Below are 16198 nucleotides of genomic sequence, written 5' to 3'. Positions count from 1 at the left end.
GTTCTCACGGCCTTGCACATACTGAACGGAGCCCCCTGCCCATCTCCACCACCGGCCACATCTGAGTATTACTGGCAATCCTTAAATCTGGCATTCAAAGGAAATATTTGACATGGAAAATTCCACAACAAGGAAACATACGCACATCATCCGAGAAACGGGAACTTTTTCAGGGTCGAGCAAATAGTAGCTACAGAAGCATTTGGGGATGCAACATGGTATATATGATTATGTAAATAAATAAATGTTTTACTTTTTAAGCTGCCGTATACAGTGAATTGATTAGCGCAAAAGAGTCTTCGTGTGCACAAGACTCATTTAATAAGTTTCTTAGTTTCACATTGGCTCTTCTCCCAATGACAGTGGCAGCCTCCTTCATGCTTCCCATGAATTTAACACAGCATGAAGATAATCTCTTTTTTTTTCCTGTTGAGATTTAACTGGCAGCAGGCTACCATGACAAGTCACTTATTTGCAGACAAGACTGCTCTTATACAGGGTGCTACTGCATATGGACAAAAATGCACTAAGGAAAAAAAAACAAAGATGCGCATAAACCATGGTACCCAGGTGCAGCCTTGATTCTTCTGCAATTATAGAAGATGTTATCAGTTTCTTCCAGTCTGAGCATCTGTCTCCATGGTATTACTACAAGTAAATGAGGCTGAAGTCACTTGACTAGTAGATGAACTTTAAAATTCCTCCTTATCATTCTCTTGCACTTAAACTAATTTGCAAAATCCAGTTATCTGGAATAAAAGTCCCAACTAGCATGAATCAGCAAGGTTTTCCTTTAGTCAAACGGAACAGGAGGATTTAGACTCTACAGGGAGGAGGGAAAGAAAAAGAGAAGGGTCCTCTAGTCTAAAGAGGGTGTCTGCCAATAAGCTGCATCTGACCCCGCACAAACTGCCTGTAAGCACGTTCCTCATGGTTGAAATAAGACACAAACCTATAACACTTTGAGATCTTTGACTCTGGGCAAAGACAGGGGAACACACCTTGATCTGTCAGAGCTTTGCTGCTACACAAGTCAGGGTACAACTTGTGCCAGCTTGCTTAGTCAACTGGAAGAGAACATAGCTGCAAAGTTGCAGCTACATGGTATGTTTTGTGAGATTATTTAAGGGTTTTACAGCATTTACCTTTCTGTTTGCACTTTATGAACTGCTATTGAACCTAATATATATTCACTACACATAGTTTTATTATTACAGACCAAGAATATCTTATTTTTTATTTTTTTTAATTACTTGCTATATTTCAAATAAGGAGAAAGACCAGTCAAGAATATCAGATCATCAAAGTAAATTGATGAAGTCCACCTTTTTTTAATTAACTAGTCCAACTGACACTCTGGAAAGTGCCATTCTGGCCCAAATACGTACAAAGTGCTGAAAGACTCAGGTCTTGAATGACTCACTGGTTTAAAAACAATTCTTGTAGCAGCAGAAATGACCCACTTTTTAATTGACTGGATGTTATTTTAGGTATTTTGTGCATGTTTACGTAATCCCTACCAAGATTGGCACTGAAGGATAAAATTCAAGGACCAGTCTCATGCTATCCATATTTTAGGTACTCCTCCATACACTGGGGGCTGCCATTTGACTGGAACTTTTCTGAACTCATATTCATTTTACAATGTTTCTGGCTTTGATCTACCAACACATAGCTCCTGGAGTTTATTACTCATACTCAGCTGTGTTACTGACACTGAATTTACTGTAGCATGAGATAAACCAGTATAAATAGGCTGCAGGAAACGTGGTAGGTAAGAGGGAACTACAGAATATTTCACTTAAAGTACTAATTTCCTCCTGAAACACACAGTCACTTCAGTAAAGCAAGAGCTCCTTCATCCTGCACAAAACCTAACCAACAATTACACTTGGTTCCCCTGAATTCCCAGCACAGCTGTAGCTTAGCACAACATTATTCTTCCTTGCTCTGAAATGTTGAAATGTTTGGTTCCTGATCTGGCATAATTTTCTTCTCTTCTAAAAATGCAATCTATAGCATCCAAGATGCTTGTTAACATTTCCTGTTCTACAATCAATCATCAGCCTAAAATAACCTTCACTTTCTCTATATGCATTGCCTGCAGTGTATTTTAAAAGTACCAGCCATCTAGATAACTTGCAAAACAGACCATTTGACTGTACAGTCTCCTGTTTGTGAGCAACCCTCATCTGGCTTCAGGGTATACTAACTGAAAACAGACTATCCAGTGATTAGCTTAGGTGATGTAGTATTATTTAACTTAATCAGAAACATGAAAATTGAGTGAGAGGCAAAAACACAGCTCACAAAACTAAATGAAATCAAGGACAATCTTTCTCCTCAGTGATTCCACTCTGGAAAGCAGAACCACATTCTCTACATAGTCCTATGTGTGGTTTCCAAGATCCATTACAGGTAATGATTTCTTGCAAAATTTCTCTATTACCTGCTTCCTCTTGAGTACAAAGTTATGCTAATACTCCTGTGGATTATAGTAGAGACTCCTACTCTATTATTATCATTTATATCATTCACCAAAAGTACCTTAAAGCTAAAAGAAAAGGATCCTGTTCATTTTAGTGTTTGCTTTTTCTTTTGTTTAATGACTGGGCTTCACCTGTTTGTCTTCAAATCAGCAAATCACGTACCCATTGATAGCATTCAGCCGCACAGGACATTTTCCATGAGGCAGGTCACTGCTTAACTCACTATTTGTTCTAGAGGATAAGACCTGTGAACGAGCAGGCCCATTCATATATACTCTACCTTAATCTGAAAGTCTCAGAATGACTCGAAGACAGACACAGTAAATGGCATGCACGCACTGTGCTTAGGGAAGAAGCAACTTGTGTAACTACAATACTGTTATTCATGTGAGTTTTCATATCAAAAGTATCAAACTACTCATAAAACCATGCACTTTGTTTTCCTGAAGTTCCATCTTTGTTTTGCTGCTATGCCTGAACTGACCTTCATTTTCTTCTGGAAAGAAGCAACATCTGTTTACTGAAGCTGAAGAGAATGCCAACGTGTAATGCTTCTTACATCCTGAAACATCCTGAAAACCGCAGAAGCAGAAAAACGCCAACAACCCAGCAAAAGAATGGTCTCTAGCTCCCATTTCTTGATCCCACCGTTCTGAGCTCTTTCTACCATCTTTCGCAAAAATAAGGTAGGCCAAATGCATTGAAACATTATTTTGACAGCACTTAGCAGGAATTTGTACAAATAAAGAAAAAACGAGGGAAGAGAAAATGAAAGAACAAAGAGCTGGATTTTTTTTCCATGGGAAGACAAGGCCAGGAGCCCACATTTACCCTCACAGGTAGTCAGCTGTTCCAGTTTCCTCTCCCTGAAGAGGGAGGAGTGGGGAAAAACAGCACAGAACACTCAGGCTGATGACACTGGTAAAGAAGCAGGAGTTAAATTTTAGCCCCCAAAGGTAAAGTGAACAGAAGAGGGCAGGCTGGTAAAGAAAAGATAAAAATAGAAGTGACTTGACTTCACTTGACTGCTATTTCTGGATCAAATACAGAAAGAGATACGAGTTTTTCTATTTGCAAGGAAGAGATGGACCAAAACACAGTCGCCTTCTGGAAGGCCAGTCCCACAGACCAGTTTTGTTTATGCTTCTACCCTTCTAAATCCCAGTGTTCTCCCTATTTGCAAACACTGCTGTTCAGCCAAAATGTCATTATGTGTCTGAGTAAACAGATTAGGTTTTCTGTAGCAGGACAGCAATGTGTGTGGCATTTCAATCTAACAGAAACAACGCTGACAACACATTTTTAAAGCGTGTAGCAAATCATAATGCCAAGCAGAGTAAGCTAAGCCACGTAATACTTTAGGAAAATAACCAAAGCCCCGCAGCATCTCTGGGAGGATGTCTTGTGTTTTACCACTCTAAAACGATTAGTGAAATTCTAACTAGTTCCAATTACAGACATGGACTAAAGAAGACAGCAGGACCTCCCAGTTACAGCATGTAGATCTCGACTGACACATGGCTCTGGAGATAAACGTCTCTGCCTATTTGAGCCCTTTCCTCTTGAGTACCTCAGTTAAAATTCCTTCCATTGAGTAATTTCTATCCAGATCCTGGCTGTGATGGCTTTGTTCCCATACAAAAAAACAAAAACAAAAAAACCTGCAGGCAGAAAGCAGTGCCATCTGCCAAGTCAGAAGTTTCTTTAATGGACAAGCTTGGTGTGCAGGGGAACAGACTATCATACTTCATCTTCAGCAGCAGGAGTGATGTTCTTCTTTTCCTGGGAGCAGGTTACAGGGAGCACATTCACACTTGAAGTATCTGTCCACAAATATACACAGATATCAATGGATACTGCACAAGCAAACCTCCAAGAAAAAAAATATGCATCTAGCAGCCCTTAGTTTTTTTCTGCTCAGCTTGCAAATCAATCTTTACATTTCTCTTTACCTGTCAGACCAGGGTTTTCTTTTGTGACAGCTTCAACAGCCTCCACTTTCTACTCCTGCAAGTGAATGATAACCCAGACATCGCACCTAAGAAGTGTGAGCGATTGCAAGGCTGAAACACCAAGGCCCTACTGTCCCTACACAGAGCTGTGCACTGCAGTTGTCTCTCAACAGATTTTTTTTCCAAAGTTTCCTGTGTGTTGTTTTTTTTTTTTTTTCATGGTGATTTGTTCTGAAGTTCGACCTGGAGCAGGTTCGGGACTTGCAGGTTCAGGTTTCACGAGAAACAACGGGAAACTTCTCTGAACATTTTCATCCTTGCAAATATCTTCAGGGCTAGGAAAAAGACCTTTCTATTCTTGCCAATTAACCAAGCACTGTTTTTATCCTTCCTTGTTGGGTAATCTTCTCATTAGACCATTTTTGGAGAGAATAGCAGATTCTCTCTGGGCTGCTGGCAATTTTGCTTAATTGCATATTTAACTTTTTATTCAGCACTTAAACTCATAACAATGAGGAATACATACACACAAGCAGCGAAGTATTATCTGCCATTTAAGCTCTCTAGAGCTCTCATAAACATCTTCATATTTCTGTCCATTTTGGAAGACAGGAGCACACATTCCACAGCTGGGGGAACGACACCCATACGTAACACAATTTCAGTGATATATTAACCATCACTGACAAAACTCCAGTTTGGCAATGGCAAACTTCAGTCTTCAACATATTTTAAGAGTTCTGAAAAAAATTGGCCAAGTCACTCAATGCTAAACAGAAGCTGATGTCAGAAGATCTACTACAGGTTCCTCCTCCCCATCTGGCAGAGGACATTCTGTCATGGCACAGCAATTTTAGTTCTCCTCTCCCCCTGCACAGCTCTCAGCACTGAATTAAAACGTTTTACAGATGCTACTATCCAAAGGAATGTATTTCCCCTTGGAGAGCTACAAAATTTGTTCTGGAGCACACCTGATGCCACTGGATTGTGCTCTCAAACGGCAACTTCTATTTTAAAATGCTTCCATAAAACCTCTGAAGTACGAATGATACATAATACGTCCCCAGCACTTGAGGGAATGAGCCATGCTGGAGATGGTTTATAGTGATTTGGACAATGACCAGAGATCCCAAGAAGTCCAGCACACGTGGTCCATGTGGCAGAAGTCTGTAGGGCCTGCCCCATCATCACACACCAGCACGCTGGAGCAATGAATTGGAAAGCTGGGATGGGACCAACAGTGGATGTTGTGTCCAGCCAGCCTCAGCAATATGAAGAAAATCTCTCTGCCCCACTACGGGTCTGCATCTCGGTCGTAGAGAAATTGTCCCAACAGGTCCAGCACCGTGAAGAACATATGCCTTCCTCCTCACCCGGATGGAGCAGTATCTCGTCCATTATTAAGAGTCAGCATTTTCCTGCTCGAGGGAGAGAGTACCAGGGGTCCACAACGCATGGTTGTATCTGCATGACCATGGCGAAGGCATGAGGAAGCAGGATGGTGAAACCTATTTTAACCCTAGCAGCTCGGGTACGTGAACTGCAAGGAAATACAGCAGCCAAAAGGCGTTCTCCTAGGAAAACTGCTGCTGTAATTTCTGCTAGAACTTCAATGCAAACTGGAGTCAAAGGCATCCAAGCTATTGACATCACTAATGCATTTTTCTCCATCCCTTTGGCAGCAGACTGCAGGCCGGTTTGCTCTCGCTTGGAGGGGCGTCCAGTCCACCTGGAATCGACTGTTCCAGGGATGGAAACACCGCCCTGCCATTCGCCACGGACTGATCCAGACAGGGAAGCGTTCCCAAACACCTGCAATATGTCAGTGACATCATCGTGTGGAGCAACAGAGCAGAAGGTTTTTGAGAAAGGGCTATTCCGCACCCTGTGATGTCACACTCAGCAATAAAAGGTGGGAAAGGGGAAGGAGATGGGGGGGGCTCTCGTTAGGAAGACGTCTGTCCTCCCACACAACTGCTATGAGTATTGAAACCCTGCTTCCTAGGATGTGGCCAAAAATTGCTTGTTGATGAGAAGTAGAGGACTCTTTTCTCTCTGTGCATCCATGCAGCCTTTGCTTGTTTTTTTCCCTTCTTCTTTTTCCCTTTAATTAATGTATCCTTATCTCAACTCATGAGCCTTTTTTTTCTTTCCAGCATACTTTCTTCTCTTCCTCTTCTTCTGAGGAAGGGTAGTGAGAGAGCGGTGGTGGTAGAATTCAGCTGCCCAGCAAGGTAAAATCACCACAATAGCAAACCTGCTAAACGCTTCAGAAATAGCAGAACAGTTTCCATATTAACTTGAAGGAATACTATCCTTCATCACAGTATGCTAAGTATGGAAATTAATGTTGATAGCCCTTCAAGTTAACTCACTTGTCCATAAATATTTTAGCAGAAGGATCTGATTAATGGATCACACTTCAGAGTAGCAAAACCCAACGCTCCCCTGGGCAGGTGTGAAACCCCAGTACTTCCCAGGCTGTTTGCCAAAACTTCCAGTTTCCCTGATGATAAACCTTTGTGAGTCAGCTACGTGTAGATGATACACAAACAGTGATAAAAAAAAAATGAGAGTGCTGGAAACACGCACATTAATCAGCATGCTACTGTATTATAACCTTTTCTATTTCACCTATTAAAATTATTTTTAATATACAAAGCTACCAGGTACTTCCAGCCTCCTGCATCAGAGTGCAAGAAATCTGCTGGGCATGGCAATTCTAGCTCGATAAAGGGAAGAGCACATCCAGACCCCAGCAGGCCTTCTGGCAGCCCAGTAACAGATTTGTCCTGCTGGCTGCAAATGTGAACATGAGGTTTATGAAGCAGAAGGGTACCCAAAAGTCTTCTAAATATCCTAACTAATCACATCAACTTCAGCAAGAACTCAGTAACATTTCTTAAAACATTCTCATGACAATTACTTTGACTGGTTTTCATTTCTGCCATATATCCAAGCTGGTCCTCATTTGGGTTAGGTTTAAAATAATATTATTTTTAATTTTTATCATGCAGTCTAAAATCAGCAAGGAAGACTTCAGGTTAAAAGCTGCAGAGCGAAAGGCAGGCGAGCTTAATGTTCTCTAATTAATGGCTACTGGTCCATTTATTTAAGTTATGCATATCATTATAAATTCCTTCTCATTTTCAGTTAACAGCTAAACGTACTTGCCAATACTGTTGTTATGTGTGTTTTCCCAGGTAATACCCTTCTGGAATCAGATCACAAAGATAAAGAGGAGAGTAACGGAGTAAACTGGAAATGCCCCTTAAAAAGCCAAAAGAGATCCTCCTTCCAAAGTTGAATATTTGTGAGTCTGCCTCTACCAGCTTTGCATCTACAATTAATAGTGCCCTTCAAAAAATCTTCAAAGGGAGAAAAGCCTAAAGACCAACGAATATTTAAATACTTCCCAGTTGAGGCCTATTTCATTGCACAAGATCCAAAACAGTTGCATTCCCAAGTATTGCATAATATATTCCTTCAAAATCCAGCAAGCTTTCTCACAGAACAGAAACTCATGCAGAATTTTCTGGAAAAGACTCAGGTTTGGGCCACTGTGCTGTAAGCAATACAAACGTCCCTGCGTATTGGAGTTCTTCATGGAGCCCTCTTTGTGAAATGTGAGGAGCAGAACAAGTACCTTTTCTGGGGCTTTAGAAGTGAACCCTAGCCTCCAAAATATAAACAAGGGGGAAAAAAAAGAGCCTACATACCTTCAGAGCACATTTCTGCCCCGTCTCCTTGTTGAAACACTCCAGTACTTTGCCATTGATTCCTAACCCTAACACCCGTTTGGAGAGTTTGTAGTCGTCTGTAACTGCATGCTTTTTTATCTCTAGTTTGACATGGGCTGCTCCCCCAGGCAAGGATTTCACGATGGTCTTGCTCTCCACGTGGCTCTCTGGCTGGCCTTCCTGCTCGCCTTCATTTTGTTCCATATCAGGGATGAGTCTGAGGCTACCGAGACACCCTGTGGGTTATCCTCTGCCGGGTCCCTCCTGGCGATCAAACCAAATGCTTCAAATAGTCCATTGGCTCGCCATTTAGCCCTGAATAAAAATGGAAATGAGCTTCAGTAATAGCAGCGGAGGTGAACTGGGTGCCACCTAACCACTTTCTTCCCTAGCAAAGTGAGCGGGCACCCAGGAACCCAAAGGCGCAGGGAGGTTCCCCTCAGGGCACACACCCTTGCAGCCCAGCTGCCCCCACACAGGGCCACCATTCCCCACCACAACTCGCTGCTTTCACTGCGCTGCCTGCCCCGAGGAGCTCGCTGCCACCCCGCCGCCTCCCCGTGCCCCGCAGGAGCCACGAGCAGGGCCTCGGGGCCGCCTCACCCCGCGGGGGGCCGGAGCCTTCAGCCCCGTGCTGTGGGGAGAAGGAGGAGGAGGAGGAGGAGGGCGGGATGGCGCTGAGGGGTAGCGAGGCGCAGGGGGCCGGGGGGGGGCTCGGAGGTCGTTACCTGCCCGTGGCGGCGCGGCCCCAGCCGAGGCTTCCCGGTGCGGAGTCCCGGAGGGCGGCGTCTGCCTGCGCCCGCCCCGGGCAGGTGCGCGCCGCCTCCCCGCACCCTGGGGCCGCTGAGGGGAGCCCGGCCCCGGGGGTGGAAGGGGGCAGCCCCCGGGGGGAGCCCCGGGAGGCAGCGGGATGCGGGGTGCTCGGCAGCCTCCGCCGCCGCCTCGTCCCCGGGGAGGGCGAGGGGCAGGGGGGTGCTGAGCGGCGGGGGGGGGGGGGGAACCCTGAGGCAGCGGGGGGGAAGCGCCTGAGGCTGCCCGCGGGCGAGGCGCGGTGTGAAGGCCTCCTCCCCAGGAGGAGCGGGTTTAAAAAAAAATAAAAATAAGAAAATGAAATAATAAATGGAACAAGAAAAGGGCTGGGAGAGGCGCGGCTGCTTTCCCGCCTGCGGCCTTGTGCCGCAGCGCGCCCGTGCGGCCGCCCCGGGCTTGGAGCGGCCCCGGGGGGCCACACAGCCCGGTGCCCTCGGTGTTAAAAATACGTTAAAAATACGTTTTGTCGCTTTACGTCATGGCCTCTGGAGGTCTTGCAGTCAGGAAAAAAATCACTACAAGCGCTAATGAGCGCTTTCTCCGAGCGCCACCCGGCCTCGGCCTCCTCTCCAGGCCTGCGGCCGAGCCGAGCTCTGCGGGGCCCGGTGCCCCGTCCAGCTCAGCCCTTTGGGGCCGGTCACCCTCTGGGGACCGCGGCCGTTTCCATCCTCACCCTGCAGGGTTTGGCTTCCAGCCTTCTCGGGCTTCGCACCACCTCCAGCAGTGCAGTCTCAGACACGTGCATAACCGCAGGCTGGCAGGCTGGAAGCCATCGGTAACACCGTGCTGTAGTCTGCAGCTTGCTCCTACTTTACCTCCCACAGCTTCTGCCTCTGCTGCTTATTTGTCCTGGATGGTGCTTTCCTCCTCTTTGCAGTAGATAGCTGTGTGCACAGGCACTGGGGGCCAGACCCTTCAGAAAACACATCAGTCTCTCAGCTTGTAATTTCAGGACTATTCTCGCTCACGCTGATTTGTTGCTCCCGTTCACAGCCCACTTCTTATCGTCCCATGCAACTCCTACAGGGTCTATGGCTGACCAAAGCAAGCAGTCATTGCAGTGACTGGCGTGTTAAAGGCAGGGAAAACATTAGACGTGGGAAACTGCCAAAAATCCAAGCAGATGTCTACTGAGGGAGTTGCTGCTTTCTCACAGTGTCTGCAGCTAAGAATTTCATTAAGAAATTATGACTCCTCCTAACTATTTCAAGAATGAGCTGCTCCAAAATAAGATTTGCATGGAAAGAGAGGAGGAAAGATGAGGGGATAAGGCAGGGTTCTCCTGGTTGGGGGTAGCTGGTTCTACACATCTGTTAGGAAGCCCCCGGAGAAGGTTCCTTGGAAGAGTTCAACTGGCAGGATGAGACAGTTTTCATATCATTGCCTGAAGTGATGCATTCTTGAAAGCTATGCTTATCTGGGTTCACTACTCAATACTGTCTATATATGCTCTTAGCAAAGTTCACCATTCTGCCAGCAGACAGTAATAAGCTTAAACATAGCAAAGACCTTAAAAATCCCGTGTGAATCATGGTTAATAAGGCCTTACACAAACCCTCTGCTAATTTCACCCTCCATAAACTTTGAAAAAGCCTTTGCAGCACAGCCCAAGTATCAAATAGCCTTGCAGTAGACAAGGATGACCATAGCTGAGGCAGAAAAAGCAAATACATCCCTTTGTTCTTTGTGTTCATTCTTCTATCTTGTATAGGTTGTCCAAGCACAAAATGTATCTCTATTCCAAAGCAAAGGCAAAACACAAACACCAAACACAAAAACCTGGCCACGTGGGGCAGTCCAAAGGCAGTCTCTTTTAGGTGCTCCACCAGCGAGAGGTCTCTGCCGTAGTGACCTGATGTGGTGTCTTGGCGTGACTGCCTCTGCAAATCCCTGTGGGAGCACCCACCTGGAAGCTCCTGCTCTTGTAAATCCCGGCTTTTGCAACCCACACGCTGTTTGCAGAGAGCCAGGAACATTCATTTGTGCAATATCCTCCTCTTAAGCTGCTTAAGGTTTTATAATTTCTCCGACAAGCACGCTGAGGCCAGGCACATCCTGGAGCTAACAAGTGGGTTAACCATTTAACCCCAACACCTCTGACAACGTAAAGGCAGCAAGTGCGGCGCGGTCATCTTGGTGGCACTTGTCCCCCCGTCTGGCTCTGGGAGCATTTCACACAGCGCCTGCTTTCAAATGTAAGGCTTAGATCTCGCTGGGAATTACATTTCACATGATAAAAACTTACACTGCGGATCCTGCAGCTCCTCTTTGTGCTCATGGCAGGCTGAGCTGCGTTACAGTCCTTTGGAGATGCTGACAGAGGAAATGCTGACAGGCCCGCTGCAGCTTATTGTGCCGGGGGACATTTTTCATTCAGAAAGAAGTTTTTATTTATTTATTGATGTTTGCTTTTTGAAGTTTTTAAAAAAACAGTACTATTACATGATAAGAGCCCAATACGGCAAAAGTTCTTTCATCCTCTCAAAAATCCCTAAAACTGTAAATTAAATATTAATCCTGTTTTAACCAAAAATCCCCAACAGCAACAACACAAAACAACTTATTTCCAGAGATAATTTAGTAGCTCAGCTTCTCCTGCTTACCCGACACCAGAAGAGTAGTTTGTAAGAGGAAATTACCGCTCAGTAAAGCCTCGATCTTGCAATAAGCTGTGGGGCAGCAGCCCCATGTCTCTAAGCTAATATGTTAACCCTGTGAAGCTTGGTATTTCAGCCAGCATGCGGTTTGGATATGCCATTCCTGTATCAATTTTATCACGTCTTGAATATCACAGATACCTCGTCTAGACAAATAGAGTACTGTTGTTTAAATATGGAAGGTTAACTTTGGCTATCTCACTGGGTATTTTTCACTGCCCTTTTCCTGTGCTGTAGCAATTCAATAATAGCAGTATCTGGGATCGGAGCCATTTCAGACTGTCAAATATCCCATTTCTTAAAAAAATTAAAAAATAAAAGAATCTCAGTTTGTTGTCACATGGAGAGCTAGGAAATCTGAGGTCATCAAATCTTCTTTAGGAGATGGCATGTTTTGGAAGAATGATACTTGTCTGAATGCTAGAGTTATCTGAGTTTATTCAGAGACAAAAGTGATTTGTATGGGGGCTAGTCCTTTGATAGCAATGTCTCGTGGAGATCAATATCAATGGCAATAAAGAAAATGCCACCATCAACTGAAAATATAGTGACTTGTTTTTTTTTTTTTTGAAACACTGCTTCCCCGGAGTAACAGCTGTATTTTTTTTCCCTGTGTTATGAAAAATCCACTCTCTGGGATGCATTATATAGATGTCACCGAAGAGAAAACGCTCTGTATTGTCAGGTTGAAGTGAGGACACAGCTTTGCCTGATTGGGAGGTTGCAGCAGCCTTATTAAATTTCTCAGGATGTTCTTCAAAAACTGCTGTGTCTGTGATATTAAAAGAAGGAAAGGAAAGCTCTATAGAACAATATTGTGATACGTGGGAGAAGAAAAGACACTTCTATATGATCTTTAGTTTAGTCTGTCACGTACACAGTGCTCTGGAACAGAGACTATATACATGTTTTTTTCCCCCCATCCTTCAGTTTTGTTCTGGCAGTGTCTGCCGCAGACTTATTGAAAAGAAGAAGAAAAATAAGACCAATAACAGTAACAAACCAGAAACTGAAATAATTGCTATTACCCATACAATTAGAAAAACCCATCAGTTTGGCTCCTTTCTCTCTGCTGCTGAGAAAAGACCAGGTTTACAGAGCTATTTCACAGGCAGTGACGTTAACCTGATGCTTTGTGACCAGTAAACTAGAACAACTCCTCTCTATTCTCAGCACGCTTTGTCGTCAACTGAGCTTATAATATGGTTTCTAAGCAAAATTACAAACTCTAGCTATGAGCCAGCTGCTAGTGAAGGAAAAGGATGTCTCAATATGTCAAGGCATATGCAGGACAAAGAGGTGACCCGAGGCAGCCAGCACGGCTTCACCAAGGGCAAATCGTGGCTGACCACTCTGGTGGCCTTCTGTGATGGAGTGACTGCATCAGTCGGCAAGCTAACACCAACCAATGTCATCTGCCTGGACTTCTGCTAGGCCTCTGGTGTGGCCCCACATGACATCCTGGTCTCCAAATTGGAGAGAGATGGATTTTCTGGGTGGACCATTCAGTGGATAAGGAGTTGGCTTGAAGGTGGCACCCAGAGAGTGGTGTCAATGGCTCTGTGTCCAGGTGGAGGCTGCTGAGTGGTGTCCCTCAGGGGCCTGTCCTGGGACCAGTGCTGTTTAATACCTTTACCAACGACATGGACAGTGGGACTGAGTGCACCCTCAGCATGTTTGCAGCTGGCACCAAGCTGAGTGGTGTGGTTGATACACCAGAAGGAAGGGATGACATCCAAAGGGACCGGGACAAGCTTGAGAAGTGGGCCCGCATGAACCTAGTGAGGTTCAACAAGACCAAGTGAAAGGTGCTCAACCTGGGCTGGGTCAATCCCAGGCAGGACAGACTGGGAGAAGAACCCATTGAGAGCAGCCCTGCAGAGAAGGACTTGGGGGTTCTGGTGGATGAGCTCGACACGAGGCAGCAGTGGGCGCTTGCAGCCCAGAAGGGCAACTGCATCCCGGGCTGTGTCACAAGGAGCGGCCAGCAGGGGAGGGAGGTGATTGTCCCCCTCTGCTCTGCCCTCCTGAGGCCCCACCTGCAGCGCTGCGTCCAGGCCTGGGGCCCCCAGCACGAGAAGGATGTGGGGCTGTTAGAGCGGGTCCAGAGGAGGGCCACAAAGCTGATCAGAGGCTGCATCAGCTCTCCTGTGAAGAAAGGCTGAGAGAGCCAGGGATGTTCAGTCTGAAGAAGAGGTGCCTCTGGGTTGACCTGATTGCAACCTTTCAGTACTTGAAGGGGACCAAAAAAAAAGATGGGGAGCAACTCTTTGCTCAGTCAGATAATGACAGGACAAGGGGGAATGGTTTTAAACTGAAAGAGGGGAGATTTAGATTAGAGGATAGGAGGAAATTCTTCCCTCAGAGGGTGGTGAGGCACTGGCACAGGCTGCCCAGAGAAGCTGTGGATGCCCCATCCCGGGAGGTGTCAAGGCCAGGGTGGACGAGACCCTGAGCAACCTGATCTGGTGGGTGGCGTCCCTGCCTATGGCCGGGGGTTGGAACAATCTTTGAGGTCCCTCCCAACCCAAGCCGTTCTATGATTCTGTGAAGATCATCAGCCTCATACAATCTGCAGGATGTGTCCTAATACCTGCCTTAGTTCCTCAAGGAACTTCCTCCCTGTCAGCACACGTATCCCTCAGCACAGGGATATTTCTAGAGAAATACAGAAGAGGGTAGGACAGTTTATTTTATAATCCTGGAACCAGACACCTTCTTACAGATAACTTGTCTTGGTTGGTGAGAAGGTTTGGGAGGCTCCATCCCTGCTCCTCCACTAAGGGTTGCTGTCTAGAGATCTCTAGAGCAGCAGCAGCACTCAGACATGGCTTATCTGTGGAGGGAGATAGAGATGCCAGTTGGACAATTCTATTTCAGCAGAGAGATTAAGAAGAAAATACTTTTTTTTTTTTTTTTTTTTTTCTTTCTAGACGTACCATAAATCTAAAACATCATAAATCTTCAAATCTGTCTACAGAAGACAGTGCTTCATTTTCTGCTGCAGTGGAGCACAGGCAATGAATATCTCTTTCACTGAAGGGGATCCTCAACCAAGGGGTGTAACGGCATTGTCTGACAGCCCTGGGGTGCCCACCTAGATCACTCAGGAATGCATGTTTTTTTGTTTTTTTGTTTTTTTTTTGCAGAGCCACAGCATTTGATACAAGCACAGAAGCTCCTAACAAATGCCACACTGTGATTGTTTTCTAGGTCACTGCATGCCAGCAAGCCTAGGGACAACAAATGTGGTGAGATGCTTACGGTAGTACCAAGGTATTTCCTTGTAGCCCTGAATAAGGTCTGCTGTTGTCCTGCACATTCTGCTTCTGCATGTCCCATACCCACGGCATGGCTTGCCCACCACCTGGAGTGTCCCATTGCTCCACACTGGCTTGGGAAATCCAAAGCATGATAGCAAGCTCATCACCCTCTTGTGTGCTGCTGATTCAAGAAAAAATGGTGGGCCCTACTCAGATTGTGAGATGGTCCATTTAAATGGGGAATAAATGCTTATTATTGCTATTTGCTCACTGACATGCTGTTTACCTTATAATACAGGTAAGCATGGGATAGAGATGGCTTTACGGACAGAGGGGCAAATTTCTTTTCGTCTCCCACGTAGAAGTTTATAATAAGAGGTAAATCTAGTCCCCAGACACACAGATCTTGTTCTAGAATTACGATTTTTGGATGTAATTTTCATTTACACCAATTCTGCAGGATGATGGCAACCTGAGGGAGCCGCACTGACCGCAGCGAAGAGGGGACCGTGGCCGGCTGGCTCCTGCAGCAGGGCTCAGCAGTAGATGGTGCTGTTGTGCTGGGAACGTTCCGAGGGGACTACCTGTGGTTCACCAGCTCTGGACTTTCTTGCCTCGGTGACTTCGTTGTGAGCTTTCCTTGAAATCTTTGATAACCAAGTCCTATCACCCAACAATATTGCTTGTAGCTGCTTTTGCCTTGTCCTCAACTCCTCAAATCTGAAACCTTGGGAGCCACTTGGATCGGTATAAACTGGGTGCAAGGAACTCATTTGTTGGGATGGCAACGATTTCTATTCCCTGTGCCCAGCTGCAGAAGCCCAGGGCACTGGCAAGGCCCACACACTGTCCTGCCTCCCACCTCGGGCATTCCCGTGACACGCAGAACAGTGGCAAGAGGCAAAGCTCTCACACAGAGCACCGAAAAGAGGCAGAGTGTTGAAGTGCTGCTGAGTCCTGACTTCTAGGCGGTCAGTGATACTGACTATGTAGGTAAAACCGGCCAGGCATTAGCTAGACCCGTTTTTTGAGGTAGGCCCCTAAAACGTTTCCGGTTAAGGTGAAAGCTCCTTTCACTAATTCTCATACACATTAGCCGCTTTTTTTTTTAATGGTCATCTTCCAGGCCCGCTGTCCCCTCACTCCACCATGGCTTTATGTATGCCCAGGTGCAGGGTGAGCTGCAGCCTGCGGTGGGAGCAGAAGCGAACTGGCCAAGGGGACCTGTGTGCCAACACCCCTGGGGTGCCCTCACCCCTCTGAGAGCATCTCCCTGCTGCCACAGCG

At 45.8% G+C, this 16198-nt stretch overlaps 1 protein-coding gene across 3 annotated transcripts in view; it reads right to left on the bottom strand.

The window, feature by feature from the left end:
* The window catches only part of MAPKAPK3 (MAPK activated protein kinase 3), a 107810-nt gene that overhangs the window by 40650 nt on the left and 50962 nt on the right, over window positions 1-16198 (bottom strand). For 2 of the 3 annotated variants that reach the window (XM_084292499.1, XM_084292498.1), the window contains exon 2: window positions 8161-8496. In XM_084292499.1, the coding sequence (XP_084148625.1) occupies window positions 8161-8385 (225 nt within the window). In that variant the 5' untranslated portion in view covers window positions 8386-8496. Of the gene's footprint in view, window positions 1-8160; window positions 8497-8909; window positions 9004-16198 lie in introns of those variants that run through there. The other variant, XM_084292497.1, reaches the window with a different exon arrangement.

The sequence above is a fragment of the Netta rufina genome, assembly GCF_964035555.1.
Source record: "Netta rufina genome assembly, chromosome: 10".
In the NCBI taxonomy this organism is placed as follows: Eukaryota; Metazoa; Chordata; class Aves; order Anseriformes; family Anatidae; genus Netta; species Netta rufina.
Note: the sequence above shows the minus strand (reverse complement) of the source record. Positions and strands in the feature narration are given on the sequence as shown.